This window comes from Protopterus annectens, chromosome 4.part0 (assembly GCF_019279795.1).
Source record: "Protopterus annectens isolate FY-2018-M chromosome 4.part0, PAN1.0, whole genome shotgun sequence".
Lineage (NCBI taxonomy): Eukaryota > Metazoa > Chordata > Ceratodontiformes > Protopteridae > Protopterus > Protopterus annectens.
In genome coordinates, this window is record NC_056733.1 from 1,363,835,131 (window position 1) to 1,363,856,174 (window position 21,044).

The 21,044-nt window shown below is 36.1% G+C and overlaps 1 protein-coding gene across 1 annotated transcript in view; it reads left to right on the forward strand.

Annotated features, from left to right (window-relative positions):
• LOC122799862 (short transient receptor potential channel 7-like) overlaps positions 1 to 21,044 on the forward strand; it is a 1,065,642-nt gene that overhangs the window by 856,041 nt on the left and 188,557 nt on the right. The window contains exon 5 of the mRNA XM_044069215.1: positions 15,836 to 16,031. Coding sequence (XP_043925150.1) covers positions 15,836 to 16,031 — 196 coding nt within the window. The remainder of the gene's footprint in view (positions 1 to 15,835; positions 16,032 to 21,044) is intronic.

Sequence of the window (21,044 nt, forward strand, 5' to 3'; positions counted from 1 at the left end):
CTATATGGATGTTCATGCTGTGATCAATAAATTAAAATATTGTTCAATAAATTTATGTTTATGGGAGTTTAATAAAGGTCGTCAAATGTCATTTGGTGTGGTGTGTTTATTGAAGGGGCAGGGACAATTATGTTTCATTAAACAAAAACAAAAAATTATGCAATCAGCTTTCTCAAGAAAATACATATAAAATAATAAATAAAGTTGGATATATAGTTGTCACTCCCACAAATCTGATTTATTGAGCATTTTTGTCTCTTTCTTCTTTAGACTTCATCAGAACAACTCTGAGCTAGACTATCCCACTTTTATAGTCTAGAATTTGTATCTTATTCTTAAGGACATTTGTGCTTTTTACATGTTGTTGCACAATGATATCAGGTTTAACATTCAGACTTTAAAATGTTGGTCAAGAAATTTTCTTGTGAATTGATTTAAAATGATAAGCAGGATCATGTTCAAATAAGAAACACTTATATCGCATGATCCCTTTCCTCCAATTAAAACATGCTTAAATATTGTACATTGAAATGCAATAAATACATAAACTTTAAAAAACACAATGTTAATAAACCATCAATTACACATTTAAAAAGAAACTTATACTAAACCTCTTAAATTGGTAAGCCCTAAGTTTTATTATAGTTTTGATAGAAACAAATTCTTTAATTCCAGGGGAGGAATTAGCCTTTAGCTTCAGCTGTCAATATAGCTTACTAGCGTCTAGTCTTTCTTTCCAAGAGCCTGACCTAGGAGACATTTGGATTTTTTTCAACACCTTAAATTTAATGATATTGTCTACATTCCTGGCTATATGTTTAGCTAAATCCTCATTCATATTTCTTTGTTTAATATAATGTACATGTTTATACATACATTCATGAAGGTTCTTTCCATTTTACCTACATAACATGCTTGTCAATTTTGTCAGCATGCACTGCATACCGTTCCTCATGAGTCACAATTAAATAGCCCTCTAATATTATTCTACTGGACTCTTTTCACATTGGGCATATCTTTAGCTATAATATGGGGATACTGTTTACATGTCCCACATTTAAAAAATCCATTAGACTGATAGTTATGGGTCCCCTTAATTGTGCTAGCTGACTTCACTAACATATCTTTAAAAGTCTTCACTCTTCTATAGATTAAAGTACGTTTATTCATTTCAATATTACCAAAATTATCTCTAAACTTTAAAATATTCCAATAGTTTTGGATAATCTTATTTAATGTCTTGGAATCATTTAAAAACGTAGCTGTCATCCTTCTCATAAATTATTCATTGTCATCCATGTCATTATTCTTACTCAAACACATTTTATTGTTCCCCAGCAATGGCTTCATATGCTCATTTGATCTCTTAACAATGAACTGATAAATTTTATTCAAGGGTCTATTGAGGTTCATAGGTTAATAGGTTGGTAATAGGCTATCAGCCCTAGGGCTTATACAAGCCTAGCCATAACAATTCCCTGGCTATTTCTTCCCACACTATTTACTTCCCTGGACCCCTGTCTAGCAGGACGACTGATGTGATCCCCGGGGTGAATTTCCTTTCTCCCATCCAATCATCAATGTTCCTTTTCAAGAGGGCCAAAGAGGCACTCTGCTTGACATGTATGGGCAATCTATTCCAGAGTCTGGGGAGTCTCTGGGTCAGGAAACTATCCCTCCAGCATGCTTTGTTTATTGTGATGACAAGGTTTAGATCCCTGGAGCGTGTGGCTCTTGAGGGATTGGGATTTCTTTAAGTGTAGCATGTCCAACAGCTCTGGGTATGACATGGCCTTGTATGTTAAGCAGAGATCGCCTCTGAGTAGACGATATGCGACAGACTATAGCTGGAGTTTTTTAAGGTGATCAGTGTAGGGCATCTGCTTTAGGCCTGCGATTCTTTTAGTGAGGTATTTCTGCAGCCTTTCCAGTTGTTGTAGATGTCTTGATAGGTACATACCAAATGAGGCGTTGTATTCTATAATGGGTCTAATGAGGGATGAGTACAGTGGGATGATGGCCTCCTTTTTTCTGGATGAAAAGCCCTTATTGATGAGGTGTGCCACATAGAAGGATTTCCTGACTGTTGTGGCGATGTGGTTATCGAAGGTGAGACCACTGTCCACCTGTGTCCTTAAGTCTCTTATCACAGTTTTGGTGTTTAGTGTACTGTCACCTATATGGTAATTCACGGATACATGTTTTTACTCAAAGGGGATAACTATACATTTCTTGACATTGAGCTTGGGCCCATGGCTCTGGCACCAAGCATCTGTTTCTGTAAGGCCCTTTTGTAGAGTATCCACATCATTTGGGGATTCAATAATGGCTCCCAGTTTGCAGTTATCTGCAAACTTTGTTAGCCAGAGTCCCTTAGTGTTGGCCAGTACTTCAGATAAGTAGATGCCAAACAAGAGCGGTCCCAGGACTGAACCCTGAGGTACTCCACTTGTCACTTGTCGGGAGCTGGATTTGGAGTCGGCTACTTTTCCAGTGTGGGTTCTATCAGTAAGCCAGTTAGCAACCCATTGGGTGATGCAGGGATTAATGCCCAGCTTAGTAAGTTTATCTATGATTCCAGAGTGGGGGATGGTGTCAAAGGCCTTGGTAAGGTCTAGATAGGCTGTGTGGGCCACCTTACCCTTGTCCATGTCTCTGGAGACTGATTTGAAGAAGTCAATCAGGTTCAGGAGACAAGATCGGCCCTTCACGAACCCAAACTGGGTGGGGTCCAGTGTTTGAAGGTTGCCAATGTCTTTGGTTATAAGTTCCATGATAATATGCTCCATGGCCTTGTAGATAAGGCTTGTCAGACTGATGTGACAGTAGTTACTGGGATCCAAGGTGGATCCCCCCTTGTGGAGTGGGATAAATCTAGTTCTGCGCCACTCAGTGGGCATGAAACCTGAGGTGAGTCTATGATTAAACATGACACTTAGGTGAGGTCCCAATTCATATTGTAGTTCATGTAGTACACAGCCTGAGATGTCATCTGGTCCCATGGATGCTGTATTCTTAGCTTTGGACTCTCTCCTAAAAAAAATCCATTTGAGCTTATTTAACTCAACCAAAGCTTTTCATGTTTGGAAACCATTTTGCCAGTCTTGCCATTTGTCTATTTACCAAGGCATCATTTTTGCAAATATGGGTGGTAACTACTGAATAAGTTGGATTACAATAAATGGTACAATTGAATTTATTATCTATATCTTTTATAATCCCCATATCTAATGTTTTACAATTTCTTTACAATGAGTATAAGTACAGTTTAAAATGCAGCCACATTATTGATATAATTTATAAAATGATCTAATTAATGTAAGTTGTCTAGAAAATAAAAATATCATCCAGGAATCTTAAGTAATGATTCCAACACTGAGTGAATTCAGACTGAAAAATATATTTCTATCCCAATAAATTAAGACTAAGTTGGCAAAAATAGGGGAATACACCACTCCCATTACTAACCGAGTCTCCTGATGGAATAACTCTTCCTCAAAAATAAATATAATTATTCTTAAATTACCACCCCCATACATGGGGACACCATATTAATCTTTACCACATCTAGCTTGGTGTAATCTACTAAAATGTTATCAAGCCACCTTCCATTAAAATGAATGTTGAAGTTAAGTGTTAAATAAACTTTAAATATTGTAATTGTGTATGAACTCCTGTTTAAACATAACAGCTATCCATGCCCATGCATTGTATAGTCCTTAATGTTAATTATGAATGCTAAAAATATATATTAAAATGTAGGAATATATAAAAGTAATATATTAATGCATTTTACACATTCCATACAGGTGGCACATATGTTTTATTTCACATACATATTTGATTTTTGTTGTTCTAGTTATTTATGCATAACACCTTAGTAAAGTAAAAGCAAAAACATTGACGGCCACTTAATAAGCAAAACAAAAAAAACTCTCATTAAAAGCAGACTTAGCATGATCAACAGCAATCTTTCTTTCCTCTGAAACTCACATTTACTGAAAGTACGTCATGCAAGCTATGAAACTACAAGAGTTGTACTACCACCAATAGTCAAACAGCATACTGTGAAGCACTAATTAATGGCCCATTAATGTTCTCAGATTGCAGCTGTCAGGACCATAGAGTGCAACCCATTACAATTGCTATCTCTTCTCTCAGCTTCTTAGCTGAAGAAATTAGATACAAGGACCTAGAATCAGAAAGACTTCTATAAACCCTCTTACACGCTTAGTAAGTTGGTAGAATAATAACTTTTGTATTAAAAGACATTTACTGAAGGTTACAAAATCTGAAACTTACATGCCTGTCATTATTTAGTTACTGATATTGTCATAATAATAGCCAAAACCTTTACAAAGAACAGAACAAATTACCTCTCAACTTTTTTTCCCAGCATTCTGAACAGATCAACACATAATATAAACAAAGACCCACAAGAAACAACTTATAAACATTATTATTATTATTATTATTATTATTATTATTATTAACTGGATAAACCCAATGGACAAAGTATTCTTTTGCAAAGGTGACTTGGGAACACTGGCTGGTTAAATGACTTGCACAAAGTGTCACATATTAGGCAAGAGGATGTGGAAGGAATCAAACATTGTGTTTGTAAATAGTTGGTTAATAGCTCAGAGTTTAGATGAAAACAATCCACATAAAAAGTTATGAAAACAACATGTATTGCATAGATGGGTTTGCATTTTCTGAGCAACAAAAACTATGAAATTGCATTGACTACCATTACAGACAGATTGTAATCCTCATACATAACATGAAAAAAGTAAACAAGGGGCAGGGTAAAATATGAGAAAAATCAGAGACATTCTGCAAAATTGGGAACAGATGATAAGCCGCAAATAGTAATTCACTTGAGGTTAATACACCAACAGTATTTGCATTAAAATGTATTTTATGATCAAAAAGAGCTATGGAATTATAATGACAGGCATTACTGACTGACTGCAATCCTGTGATATTTATCAGCTGATGAAAAAGGTAATGAGGGACAGGGCAAAAATATGAAGAAAAAATCAGAGTTGCTGCTGCAAAATTAGAAATAGACTGGAGGCAACTACAGTATGTAATTCACTTAAATGGTTGATGGAACGACAGTTTTTGAACTGATATGTATTTTCTGAACAATAAGAGCTATGGAACTCTTATTTAGTTGCACTGTTGATTTACTGAAATCCTCAGTGATTTACGAGAAACTAAAACAGAAGGATGAAGCCAAACACAGGAATGTTCTGATGAGAGGGAATGCAGACACAGGCACACATAAACACACACACACACACACACACACACACACACACACACACACACACACACGCACACACACACACACACACACACACACACACACACACACACACACACACACACACACACACACACACACACACACACACACACACACACACACACACACACACACACACACACACACACAATCACTACCACCACCATCACTACACATATACTTACACTGCACTTCTGGATAATTACTTAGCAGATCCATGCAAATTAATGATGGCAGTGGACTCTTCATGTGTGGGCTTTTCCAACAAGCCTGCAGCAGTATTAGAGTGCAGGCTTGTCCAACACTGGTCTATTTTGAATTGTGACAAGGACCAAGAAGTCTCTCTCTTTTTCTGTCTCTCCCTCTCTCTCTCTCTCTCTCTCAGTCCTTGTCTCAAAAATCAAGCAAATGAAAGAAAAGTAAAGAAATGAGAACCGCAGTGGAGCTGACCCAGGTAACTATAAAAGAGCAGATAACAGATGTGTATGTGGCTTGACGGGAGATTTTCTTTAACTCGTAATATTGATGTTTATAGACACATCCAGCTAGTACTGAACCCTTGTCAGCTGCTTTGTTTGCCTTATTCTTAATCCAGACATGATTGTTGTTGTTACTGGTGTCAAAAGATTATTATGTTTGGAAGAAACGTGAAGCTGGTAATTTCTGTAATGTCCAACATAAATAGTAAATAAATAAATAAACAACATATAGAGACAGTCTTAATCAGGTTTGTCAGTTTATAAAAGAAACAAAAATTAGTACTCCGGCAGAATTTTAGTTTGACACAGGTGAGTAAGCATGTAGGCGTAAGATGGTCCATGCTGTAATCCAAGCCTTAGTGGTGCGATCTGCAGGTTACCAATAGATCTTCCTTACTCTTCAACTTTAATAATAGGTTTCTATTTTAGGTTTCTCCAATGGGGATGTCTCTGGACCAGAGGCCTACTAATAAGTTATTCCAATAAATGAATAGCTGACTCACAGTACTTCAGGGGTTTAAAAGTCATCACTACATTAAAAAAAAATATGATGTATTGAAATGTTTTACTGGAACTAACCCAAATTATAGATGCATGTATTACATGTCAATCATTCTGTTATATGCCTCATCTGGAAAATGAATTAAAAACAGATGAATGCATACTATTTGTACGGTGTTAATTGCTTCTATTGTTTAAAAAAAATGCATTTGTTTATCTTATGCTTTTAAGCTATTTTTTCTGAAAATGCCATGAAATGCAAGGATGTGTGTAGGCTGCTAGAGTTATGACATTCCTTAGGACATAGGTGTTATGACCCCCCATTCGCTGAAAATGGAATGACTGCTTTGATTAGTTGGTTGCAATGGGAATGTTACAGATTATAGTAGCACAGATTAGGCTGAACAGTCAGTTTTGCATATTTGCAGTTGTCACCCTATTTCTGTGCCTATATGAGTTAATAAGCAAGTACCAGGCTAGCTGACCTTGTGGGACATTTTAAACCTAAACCAATTTCCTTTTCAGAGGTGAGAATCAAAAAAACTGTACCTTTTGTCTGTGAGGTAAATACCTTAATCATTAGACTAACCACTTCCCCTTGGTCTTGGACATACAGCACTAGTAGGTGTAGAAAGTACAGGAGACTTGATTCCTACCAATTCACTTGCTCTGATTGGTTTATTTCCACTTTCTATGTTTACTGCTTTTTATTTGGCTGATACTGCTATATTTGTGATGTGTGTTGTATCACTTAGTACCATTCACTTAGTGGAGTCCTAGGGATTCATTGAATGATATTGTGACATAGAACCCATTGTAGTACAAGCTAAGTTCTCACCAAATGAAGGACAACTGGTCTGAATGTTAACAGAATGCTTGTAGTATTAATGGTGGCTTTATGACATGTATAAAACATATATTCAGTCCCACTTGCCATATTACTTTTTGTTACATTTGTTGCTGAATTTTATTACCTTGATGTTTACCTTCAAGATGTTATTCACTACATCAGCAAAAAATAGATCCGAAAATGCATGCCACTCAATATGATATGACAAAAAGACATTTAACTTGATAATCTCTGCATAATTTCACATTCCTATATGAATGACATGCATTTTGTCAAACAGGACATTGCTACCATAATTATAATTACTCAGTAGCATATAAGAAAGTCTAAATTACATAGGGATTTGAGGAAGAATGTACATAGTACGTGAATGAACATAGTTGCACTTTTGGGGACCATTGTTTTTAGATATAATTTGCAACACAGAGTACAATACAGAACTGATCATTCAGTTGGTTAATACATTTGTTTTTTTTTCATCAAAATATGTATTTTACCATATGACCAAACAAAACTATTAACCTTGAAAATGTCCACATAGTCCAAGCAACCAACAAGTAGTATAAAAGGTCAAAGAATAATTTCAGACTCCATGCCCATCAAGAGGCCACCATTTGTTAGTATAAATTGTTAATTTCTTCATGCACTTGAGTCTGAAATTATTCTTTGACCTTTGGTAGCACTTGTTGGTTGCCTTGGACTATGTGAACCTTTTCAAGGTTACATTTGATTTTTCTTTTTATTTATTGAATTGTGTAATTGTAATAACTCTAGAAATGTAACAGTATCTGATCAATCAGTATTTGACCATGCAATAACCCACAGCTGATGTGGCTTATGATAGAAGTGTAGCATCGGCTTTGAATGGGTACATATTGCTTCATCTATAGATAGCCTGTAAGTATTAAAATAGACAACAAGTCATTTAGAAAAGATATGTCTTACCTTTATTTAGAGAATGGACAAACTATACATTGACACCCTGATTGGAGAATGAACGTTCTCCATCAAGGTATTAATGTACAAGTAATGCCAGCTGAAAAGCGAGTCCACTACTTCAGGGCAGCATATCAAGCTGCAGTGGACTGCGGACTGCAAAATAACTAATGACCACCATTATTTTATGCTTGTTAATGCCCCCAGGAGGGCATTAATTACACATTAACACACACCCTGTCAGGCATTATTGCTTGCTTGATCACTTGTCTGCATAATGGCTTTGCCTTTGTTTGTTGTGTATGACTGCACACACCAAGAAGTAAAGATGTCTTCTCTGTATCGTAAGGCTGCATACATTATGGAGCCTATATACTTTTCTGTAGTATTGTATCATTCAGTGATCATGGCTGCATTTTTAAATAGAATGACAAATTTCAGCTTACCAGTTTGCTTTAGCGTGTAGGATGTTTTCATCATCAGCTGCAGTAATTTATCTTACCACTACTTTCACGAAGCTGCCAGTAGTGTTTTTTCACATGCAAAAAGTTCAGATAGCTTCGTCAGATTACAGAATGGATATTTTTGCAGTAGTAATTGTAGTTTACCATTGCTAAACCACTCCATTTAACCAATCAGATATTCCCATGTGAGGGATCTTTAAAGAAGTGTCATGTGTTAAAGTTTTGTATCCTAACCTCTTGACAGTAATTAAATAAAATAGTTTAATGAATACTGACTTTTTTAACAGAAGCAGTAAAATACATTTTATGAGTGAGGTGGTTATTCCCAGGTGCAAAGCTATGCTTTTCTACTCATTCTCTGGTGAAAAGCTATGCTTTGTTATTCATTACCTGATGCAAACATGCATTTCTTTCACATCAGAATGTACAGGCAAGAAGTGTGTGCCCTTTACATTTTGCTTTTCTCATTTTGAAATTTATAGCTGCTCTGGCAGATGTGGGAGGCTTATTCTTAAGAGAAAACCTGTAAAAGAAACTGTGCCAATACAAACAGGTTTCATACCTACAAATGAAAATGTGTTAAATACGTTTTTTTTTTAATTCCTACATATTTTACAGTTAATGAGTCCATAACTCTTACTATATTTCATATATAAGTACTCAATGACCTGTGAAATGAATGCTTGAAAGACTTCAACAATGTAGACTAGGGACGCTGAACATTTCTAGTAAATCATTCCCTCATTTACTATTAAAATCCATGTCATAATTTAACCATTCTGATTTTCTGCAAAGTCTAACCATAAAGATTAAAAGTGACAATAAATGTATTTTTACTTAGCATGAGAATCTTTCATTTTCCACAGTTCTCTGATTGATGCAGGAGATAAAATATAAAAAGTCATGCTACAGACAGCAAAATATCACATATTGGAAAAGCCTGATATCAACAAATTATGCCATCCACAATTTTCAGTAAAGACTAGCATAGCAATGGTACTTAACTGTTTATTATTTTATTTTATTTATTTTACATTTGTTGACCGGGATAGTCCAACTGGATACATGTCCATCTTCAGCGGAGGCCCGGGGAGAAAAGCTCCAACATAGTCACAGAGACAGATAGTTACATATTAGTGTTTAAGATAGAAAAGAATAAAAAGCAATTTACATACTACATACTACACATACTACCTTGCTCTAACAGACACAGCTTTCGACAGTTCAATATACAGATCTTTAAAAACACGCTAGTGAATTTATTAAGACAGATTATAGATTATAGTTTGGCTAATGTACAATGAACATGCTTTTTGATTACATATCCCCACTCTAGGTTGTCCTTTTGGGTTTAGATTTACTTGAGAAGTAGTATGGCCTTGGTTTAACGAAGAGGAGCTAGTCTGGGTTTGAGCATGGACAAAGCCAATGCGACTTAAAATGGAGTTTTAGACTCTTTTTGAATTGAAATGGGGAAGTAATAAGCATGAGGTTGTTGGGGAGGGAGTTCCATAGCTTTCCAGTGGTGTTGGCGAACAGAGCATCACCGCCTATGTTGTTGGATTTGAGTGTTTGGACAAGGAGTCTGTTTGATGAGCGAAGGCAGCTTAGATTGGTGTAAGGAGTTATTATATTTTTCAGTGCAGGGGTGTTATCAGGTTGTTTAAGAATTTTAAAAGCTTCTATGAGTTGGTTCATCTTGAGAAGATTTGGGAGTTCTACCCAGCCAAGTTTTTTCAGGTTAGAGCAGTGGTGTGTTCTATAGGGCAAGCCAGTTACAAATCTGGCAATATGATTATAACAACATGAGAGTTTGTTCAGGTCAGATTTGTTAAGGTTAGTAAGCACGGGAGAGGCATATAGAACGATAGAGAGAAGGTGTGAGCGGGCAGTGGCCACTTTGGTCATAGGGGTTAGGAAGGTCTTTATCCTGTATAAGGACCCAAGTTTCTTTGTTTACGGACCTAATGGTTTGGTTGATATGCATATCGAATCTAAGTTTGTTGTCAATGATAACTCCTAGTAGCTTTGTGTAGGAGTCTGGGGAGATGATGGTACCATTATTGGATTGTATAGTAAAATGTGTAGGAGGGGATGTATGCGTTGGGTAGAAGAGAAGTAGTTTGGTTTTGTTTGGGTTTAAGATCAGATGATGATCTGAGAGCCAGTTTTCGACTGTAGTAAAACTGAGCTGGGTGGCAGCTAGTAGGTTTGGTAGAGAGTCATCGGAACATATTAGAGTTGAGTCATCTGCATACTGAATGCAGGTGGCTTCGGGGATGACTGTATGGAGGTCATTTATAAAGACTGAGAAAAGAAGAGGTCCTAATATGGAGCCTTGAGGAACTCCTATGGTGTTTGGTAACAGTTGAGAGAGCTTATTTTGCCACAGAACTGCTTGTTGTCTACCCGAGAGGTAGGCATGAAACCATTTAAGAGCTGTATTGTATAGGTACAGGGTTTTCAGAGTGTGGAGAAGTAGCTGGTGGTTCACCATGTCAAAGGCTTTCGACAGGTCCAGAAAGAGAGCTGAGGATATTTTTTTGTTATTCCAGTTTTGGTTGATTTTATCGGTAAAAGAGAGGAGGGCGGTGGTCGTGCTGTGATGAGGTCTGAATCCATGTTGAGAGTTGGTCAGTAGTTTATTCTGGGTGAGATAGTGCATAAGTTGTTTGTGGACACACCTTTCCATAATTTTGGCAAGTGGTGACAGTATGGCTATTGGCCTATAGTTCGATAGTTCTGTGGATGAGCTACCTTTATGGAGTGGAATGACATAGGATATTTTCCATATTGAGGGGATTATGGCCTCGGTTATGGTTCTATTGATTAGGATCGAGATAAGATAGGCTATGGCATCTGCAGCTATTTGCAGATATTCAGCTGGGGAGTAGGTCTGCAGAAAGGGTAGTTGGTTTTAGCTTCTTCAGTAGGGATCTGATAAAGGATGTAGAGATAGGCTGGAGGTTAAAGGAGAGTAGTGACTTGGGTTCAGGATTTTTTAGTGTAGAGGAGGGGGGAGGTAGTTGGTTGGCTAAGGACTGAATAGTCTCGGTAAAGAAAGTATTGAAGGTATTTGCTACTTCTTCTGGGCTTTTACCACTTACTGTCCCAGGGGTAGGAGTAGAGGATTTACCTAGATGGAGAAGATTATTTAAACCTGCCCAGAACATCTGGGGGTTGTTTTGGTGTTTATGTTGCAGATGGCAGAAGTAGTATTTTTTGTCAAGGGTGATGGCTTTTTTAGTCTAATTTCTCAGTTGTTGGAATTTAATGCGATCTAGGGGTAACTTGGTAGTGCGCCATTTGTCCCATGCCTTATCTCTAAGTGTTATTTTGGATTTGGACTCTGTTGTTAGCCAGGGTGCTATTCGTATCTTAGTTCTGATTGACCATTTTGGGGCCTGAGAGTCAAGTATGTTAAGAAATATCACATTAAAGAGAGTCACTGCCTCATCTAGGGGAAGGTAGTTTAGCTTTGACCAGTTACAGGATTTAAGTTCCATTAGAAATTTTGTAGGCTCAAGGTTTTTTTTGTTTCTGACGAGCCTGTACATGGGCAGTCTAGCACTGATGGTTTTGTCTTTCATTATGTATGTGACCAGGTGATCACTAAGATCGTTGGGGAGAGTCCCAGATATATACTTATGGGGGTGGCTATTGGTGAGTATCCAATCTTTTTTAATTAATAATGTCAACATCTCTAACGTTAGAAATGGCAGTATTTTTAGCAATCAGGAACATACCTCTCATCTGTCCAGATTTTCGCAGAATGCCCAGTTTTGCCTCACATTGTTGGCCTGTTCCTTTTAAAAGTGTGGTTTTCTGGTAAATCACTGGGGATTGAAGTCACTAAATAATGACCATGCACTTGAGTTTCAGACTTCATATCCTTCAGAAAAATGCATGTTATCACAAATATTGTTATTCTAGCATGTTTCTAAGGTTTAAAAAGCAATATTTAAAATCTGCTCCAATTTTGGGGATTTTTTCCCACCATTATTGTAGGCTTTTTTTCCAGCTTTTTTGTTCTAAGAGGTTGAGAGCTATAATCTGGATACTGGAAAACAATGCTTACCACAGTTTAACAATTAAATGAATACATTTCAAATAAGCACGTTTTTTGTTACTGTGTGGTACTTTTCAAATGTGCTATTGTTTTGTGAGTTCCTAACTCCTGACATCTCAACACAATTAGGACGGTTGATTAAAGTAGTAAAGTGAAGTAATAAAGTGAGACAGCTTAAAGAAAGCATCATACATATTCAAAAAATGCACAATAAATACTGTGCATTTTTATATGGTCTAGATGTGTTTTAGTGTTTGTTTTTTTTGTTAAAATAATCTGCTGTCAAAAGCTCATACTGTTTTACTAGGTAAAACAGTAACACTATTGTGCAAGACCCTTTTTTCCTTACTGTTGTTTGAAATTGAATTAATGTACTTAAGTATAGAAGCATGCAGATAATTTCACATCTTTCTGTTAGTATCTTTAACATCTGATAGTATCTTTAACATCTGATAATGAAAGTCCCAGAATAGTAGTGATTAAGTGGAAATGGTGGAAATACATTCTATGCCTGAAATTGGTAAATCTCTCAGCATAAACCCTTCCCACAGATAGAGTGATCTCAGAGTTAATAAACTGCTGGTGTGGGGAAGCAGGCTCCACACACACACACACACACACACACACACACACACACACACACACACACACACACACACACACACACACACACATATATATATATATATGAAGGGAAACAGGAGGCTTGCTTATGCAAAAAAAAAAAACAGAAAAAAAATACTCAGTGTGTAACAGTGAGTTTATTTCCCTGTAACAGCTGAATGTTTTGGAGTTCTGGGGCTCACATTGTAGAGTCCAAAAATTCCAATAGGTCATTGGTGCAGGAGGCTGCAGAAATGCTTGTTTAGTTATACTGGCTATTTTCAGTTTTGTTTGCAGTATAAAATTGACAGAATGAACCTAAACCCCCACACACACCCACATGCACACACACACACACACACACACACACACACACACACACACACACACACACACACACACACACACACACAAAATAACAAAATAAATAAATAAAAACTTTATAGATAATGAATGCAGTACTTGAGAATTTTCCTATTCATCAGAAATCAAGAGGGAGTCATAATGGGCATCTTAGTGCCATAGGATGATAAGACACAGGCAAGTGGAGGTTCCAGTAGTGGCTCAAGTCAAAATTACTGGGTCTTCTAGCAACACCATGCTCTCTGGACTTACTCTAGTAATTTGTTGGGGCAAGTCATGGATCAAAGGCACTGGGGCAGCCCATCTCTGAGCTTCTGATCAAGGGGGTTTTAATCATAGCCAGCCTTAGGCATAAGCCAACTAGGCGGCTGCCTAGGGCACTGCTGTAGCAGGGGCGCTTTTCCAGTATTTATCTGGTGTAGGTAGACCAGGATGGGGGCACCAAGTGGTGTCATGTGGGGCACCATGGATCCCATTTGCCTAGGGCATCAGTTGACGTAAGGCCATTCCTGGGCTTAATGACCTTCTGTTTCTCTCCCCTTCATCTTTTGGCTTTGGGGTAGGATCCATAGGAAGGCATACAATGTGGGCTTGTGGCATTTTGACCTGCCTCTTCAGCAGCTCAACCAGGCCTGCTACTACCCAACTACAACTCTTCTGACAACATTGTTAGCCTCCACCAGGGACACTCATGTCTCCACCCCCCCCCCCCAGAATCCTTCCCTGCAGCTTTATCAATCATCCAAGAGGCTAACTGAACATGAGTCACCTGGGTCATAGTCAGGGTTTTATCCCACTATGCCACCAGAGCTACTAGCATCTCAGGAATTTGATGAGCCAATGATGGGCTGGGGAGCTGTGAAAAAGCTACACTTGCTGTCTTTTCTCAGAGGGGAGGAATAGAAGACAAGAAGGGGGGGGGGCATTCAGGAGCCTTGTTGCTGGTGGCAGTTCTGGAAATTGTGGTATTGTGAATCAAGCCATTAGTGGGATAGGACACAGAGGAGCTGATGTGTATTCACAGAGTTGCATGTCTCCTTGTAGTATTCCATTGCATGTCCCTGGAGCATGGGGCGCCAAATAGGCAAATCATTATGGAGCTGGAGATATCTGCCCTGCAATGTTCATTAATGCATTCACAGGAAGCAAGCATGAAACTAGCATAGGCAGGTTATTTGCAACATGACATTCCCCCCTGGACAGCTCACCCATCAGCATTCACCAATCAAAGAAATAGGTTTATAGGTCCACTGAGTAGAGGAATGATGATTATGGTGCTTAAAAAAAAAAAAAAAAGATTTGCTTCAGAACTATTGTTATAGCTGTGGTGCTGTTACATGAAAGTTGAAGGCTCATACTATTGATAGGATAACACCCAAAATGCCGGCCAGCATGATCTTTTGTTACCTCATCCCTTCCCTGCATACATCCATTGACACTGCGGTATTATACTTTTTTTTGTTAAATGACTACATACGATAGGTACAAATGCCTCTGTTTTGTAGGAAGTGTGGGAATCAAATCAAGGACTGCAACATTATTCTATCAGTTGATATCTTTAAAGTGTTACACTACAATTAATCTACCATTGTCTCTTCATAATTAAGGCCATCTGATGCATTATTATTCATATAGATTACATAATGTCTTCAGATTCAATCCTTTTATTAAGCCTAGCATATGTTACTCTGTGTGTATGTGTCTGGCTATGCTTTTTGTATAGCTAGTTGCATACTTTTGTATTTTTATTAGTGTACCTTTCCAGTGTTGTGCTTCTTAAAAGCTGTAATGATTTGCAATGCTTCAAACATCATTTCTTTTGTTGCATTTTGCATTAGGTATTTTTGTACAGTCTTTATCTAAATTTATTTTTATGGTAGTTATTATTGTATCTGAAATTAGATGTGTTTATATTTTTCTTTATTCTTGCTATTTCTTTAGTTTTGCTGCTCTCTCCTTATAAGAGCGCTCACTGCTTACAGTGGCCATAGACGTATGCCAAAATCAAATAAATAAACATCTCCTGATTCAGAACTCAGTGACTATCTATGAACCTATGAACTAATGTTTATAGTATACGGCAAATAGCATAAAAAGAAATATGTCCATGCTATTTAGACTTGTCATAATGAATGTATATGCTGGTTATGACTGGACCTATACTCTTCCAGGCAATGTATATTTAGAAAGATATTTTGTATGTATGCATTTGCAGATGATATGCAGATGCCAATAAACGTTTCCATTTTATTCTAGGGTAGAAGAAAGTTTTAAAACTTTATTCTGGTCAATATTTGGCTTATCAGAAGTAATATCTGTTGTGCTGAAGATTGAACACAAATTCATTGAAAACATTGGCTACATACTCTTTGGAGTTTATAATGTTACCATGGTGGTGGTACTTCTAAATATGCTAATAGCAATGATCAACAACTCATATCAGGAGATTGAGGTAAGTATATATCCCACATGCTATTTAAAGTATTTCTATACCTTCTGGATTAAATGTACTAATTAGTCTATATTCTGTTATTAGGGCACCATTGCATAGCATGCCTAATTGTCTGTGAGAACACTATGTATTACTTTCTTATGTAACACCTTGTGATTTTGTTTCAGTGATATCTGTTTACTTAACCATGTTACAAGATACTGTTATTAATATTCACAGTGATGATCAGATAGTGGGAGCCATTTTTTTCTACAGAGAGGTGTTTTTTTATTTTAGTTGACACTGAAAAATTAAATAAAGCACAAGGTGCTTCCCAAATGACTATACAAAAGCTCAATTGAGTTATCTTATCTAACGGATTTTAACTCTGTACTCTGACGTACAGGATATTGTAGGTAATCAAAATGTAGCATTTGTCCCTACCCCATCCATTAGAGATAATTCTGCTCATTCTTCAGAATTTCTTCAGGGTATAAATGACATGTAATCCACTTACAAAAACAGCATTTTTTTTTAGTTCTGCAAGCAGTGCAGCACAGCTGTAAAATCAAAATCTGGCACTGAAATTAAGTATGAAAATCACTATGCCTAGGACCTTCTAGACTAGAGGTGTCCAACATGTAGCAAGGGACTACTTGCCACCCCACAGCTCTCTTTGGTACTGCCTTGTTGTCATTCCTGAATGATATAACTATGTATCTAGATTCTGACATCAAAAGACGAGTAATCTCCGTGGTATCCCCAAAGTCTCAAAACAACCCATTAAAGTGTTGTGGGTCCAAAAACAAGACAGTGTAAGAAACTTCTCTGTGTGGAAGATTTTCAGTCCATATATTTCTAGTTAATCACTGTATATTAATCAGATCAGACAATAGTAGTAGAAGTAACAAACTTAAACTCGTCTTAACTTAAAACAAAACAAAACAAAAAATAATAATAGAAAATATATAATTGTACAGCATTACTAAGTATTCAAAAGTAATCCAAGCAAGGCAGGCAGTCTGTTTCCAGTCGAAAATCCTTTATTAAGTACACAAACAAGCGATCCAAGTAAAACAAAAATAGAGTAATAATTTCCTCACAAGCTTTCTAAATATACTTTTTATCAGGCATGGGAGTGGTTTATTGTGCTGTAAAACAAAGTGTTATTGGTACACATGTTAAATTCACATTCCTTCTCCCATCAGTGTGACATTTGAGCTGGTCCTGCCCTACTTAATAGCTGTCATAATAATATATAACCCTTATGTACTTTAAATAAAATTTATAATGATGTGGTACCTCTTATTTAACCAGATTATTAAGTAGATTATTAAGTCTGTGATTTTATCCAAGACAATATACTACATGGCTGGAAATGTATCAACCTTAGTTCATTTGGCAATCAAAAAATATATATAAATATAGACATATACATTTTGCATGTAAAAATCAATTTCTGTTTTCATAACCTATTGTTAACAAAGATCGCTTTCGTCCTTCTAGACTTCTTCAGGTCTGTGTACAAGAACCCTAAAAACAATCTGTAAAAATATATATAATTGTATAATTAGTTAGTATTGTTATTACACATCATTTTGAATAAAGTGGAAAAAAGAACCAGAAAAAAATAAAAATAAGAAAAAAATGTATGTATGATGATGGAAATTGCTACATTGTTTACATGAATAATTGTATTTTATTTTATTTTACAAATTGGTTTTAAATACCTTTTTAAATCAGTTGAAATTTAAGTGTATATTTTGTTTCCATCATCATGCATAAATTTTTTCTTATTTTTATTTTTTTCTGGTTCTTTTTTCCACTTTATTCAAAATGATGTGTAATAACAATACTAACTAATTATACAATTATATATATTTTTACAGATTGTTTTTAGGGTTCTTGTACACAGACCTGAAGAAGTCTAGAAGGACGAAAGCGATCTTTGTTAGCAATAGGTTATGAAAATAGAAATTGATTTTTACATGCAAAATGTATATGTATATATTTATATATATTTTTTGATTGCCAAATGAACTAAGGTTGATATATTTCCAGCCATGTATTATATTGTCTTGGATAAAATCACAGACTTAATAATCTACTTAATAATCTGATTAAATAAGAGGTACCACATCATTATAAATTTTATTTAAAGTACATAAGGGTTATATATTACTATGACAGCTATTAAGTAGGGCAGGACCAGCTCGAATGTCACACTGATGGGGTAGGGATGTGAATTTAACATGTGCACCAATAACACTTTGTTTTACAGCACAATAAATCACTCCCATGCCTAATAAAAAGTATATTTAGAAAGCTTGTGAGGAAATTATTGCTCTATTTTTGTTTTACTTGGATCGCTTGTCTGTGTAGTTAATAAAGGATTTTCGACTGGAAACAGACTGCCTGCCTTGCTTGGATTACTTTTGAATACTTAGTAATGCTGTACAATTATATATTTTCTATTATTATTTTTTGTTTTGTTTTGTTTTAAGTTAAGATGAGTTTAAGTTCGTTACTTGAACTACTATTGTCTGATCTGATTAATATACAGTGATTAACTAGAAATATATGGACTGAAAATCTTCCACACAGAGAAGTTTCTTACACTTTCTTGCAGACTCTGACATCACATGCATCCTAAATTGTAGTAATTTTTGTTGTATATCTTTGTCTGACTCTACTGCTCCTGTAATATACTGTATATCCATGACTGACATTTTCATTTATTTATTTATTTCCAGTTTGATGACCGGGGAGGTCCACTAGGCTCAGGGAGCCCATTTTCAGTGGAGACCCAGGGAGATAAGCTCCACATTACATAGTTTAGTTACAAAAATGTTTGCTTTACATACATTTGTTACAGGTACAATTGTGGAAAAGAAAAGAAAAAGCCTTTACAATTTCATTGTGTGCTACACCAGAAAACATATACCTGAAATTAGCTGATCCTGAATGTAGAACTAAATATGAATCTAGGCTATGCCGATGGAGATGGTATTTTGATACTGTTGTGAAAACATGACAAAAATAACTCAAAATGTATAGTTGTATGGAGGGAGCAGTCTTCTAAGGATCCAGATATTTGGACAATTCACAGTATGTCAAATGAAAGCACACTAGTAGGATAAATGTGTCTATAAAATGGTTCAGCCATAACAATATATATTGTAATATGCAGTGGCAGATAAATGTACCTTGGGTCCTAGGTGTTTTTTTTTTCAAACCATGCCCACCCCCCCCCCCCTCACATTTTTTTCTTTTGGATGGCAGATAAATGCAGAATTTGTGGGGGGTTCACCTTCTTGACAGTAATAGATATGTAATCACTTAACAGATTGTTTTAAATTAAATTAATTGTTTAATAAAACATCGTTTTTGAGTATTTGTTTTTAATTCTGGTAGACTTGTGCATTTCTTCAGCAAGAAGTAAAACAAAATTTAATAATGAAAAATAACAAAATTACATATTTTAGAATATTTAAGCTGTAAAACACCACTCTAACTGCTGTTAAAACACAGTTGTAATATCTGTCTATATTAACTATAAATAAATATATATATATATATATATATATATATATATATATATATATATAAAAGCTAATTAAGGCAATACTAATTTCCACTTCATAGCTAACAACAGAATACCCTCTATGTCTCCTTCTGAGCATGATGGCAATCTTAACACATTAGCTGAAATTTCTTTTAAATCTGAGACCTTTCCATTTGGGGACTTCAACTACCATAAATAAACTGGCTGACCTACACTTCCAATGGTCATCCTGCACAGCACTTCCTTGACATTACAGATGCTTACTGTCTTTCACAAATAGTTAACCATCCTAATAAGAACCCCAGTATCCTTAATTTAGTCCTCACAAATATGGCCAGTTCTTGCATGGCTTGTATGTATCATCACGTCTTGTTAAATCAGACCATAATTTAGTGACCATTTCCTTTAAAAACTGATGGTACTTCACCTGTACATAGTTCTGTGTTTAGGGACTACTCAAAAACAAACCTTCTTCAGTTACTTGATGACTCTCTGCTGTAATCCTCCTCTGAAGGATCCCATTGCTAAAGCTGCTGCCTATGCCTCTGACTTCTACTCTCACTTAAATAGTTGTATTGATAAGGCAGTCTCTATTTGCAGCAAATATGAGAAAGTTAAAAACAAACCCCTGGGGTGGAATGCCATAAATAAATGATATAACAGGATAAGGAAGCTACTTAATGCTTAAAAGAGGTGTCATTCTCCCTAAATTAACAGCACACTTAAGCAAATTAACAAAAAGGTTAAGGGAACTATTTAGAAGCTCAAAGCAAAGTATGAACATAAAATAGTCACTAAAACCAAAAATTACAGCAAATCTTTATTAAAATATGCCAGTAAGTTAAGAACTAACACTCAACAGTATTTGGAGCTATTTCTCAGTAACACTATACTCATTGACCCAAAGGGAATGGCTAATATCCTAGGTAACAAATGTAGTGCAAATTTTACTCTACCCACATTTATACCTGTCCCTCAGGTACCACAGTCCCAGTCACCCTCTTTAATTAGTATGGAACAAGTTATTTCAACCCTTTTAATATCTAAGAATACTTCATCCATGGACTCTGACAACATAGCAGGTTGGCTGACTATTAGTGCCAAATATGGCCTTACTGAATCTCTACTTATACTCTTTAAGCTAAGCTTCTCTACTGGCTACATTCCAGAAGACTGGAAAATAGCTATTGTAATGCCATTACATAAGGGTGGCCAACTATGGACCCTGCTATCTATAGTATTGCATTAGTCAAGTTACTGGGGGTTGCTGTAATGATTAAGGTATTTACCTCACAGATACTCACTGGCCTCATATGTACAGCCAAGGAGCGCTTTATCTCAGACTTCATTAATCTAGACATTGAAAATCTCTCAACCCTGGGCCATCATCAACTTGGCTTTATCAAAGGTAGGTCCTGCCTCTTTAACCTCAGCATTTTTTTTTTGAAAAGGTAACTGAAGCAGTAGAT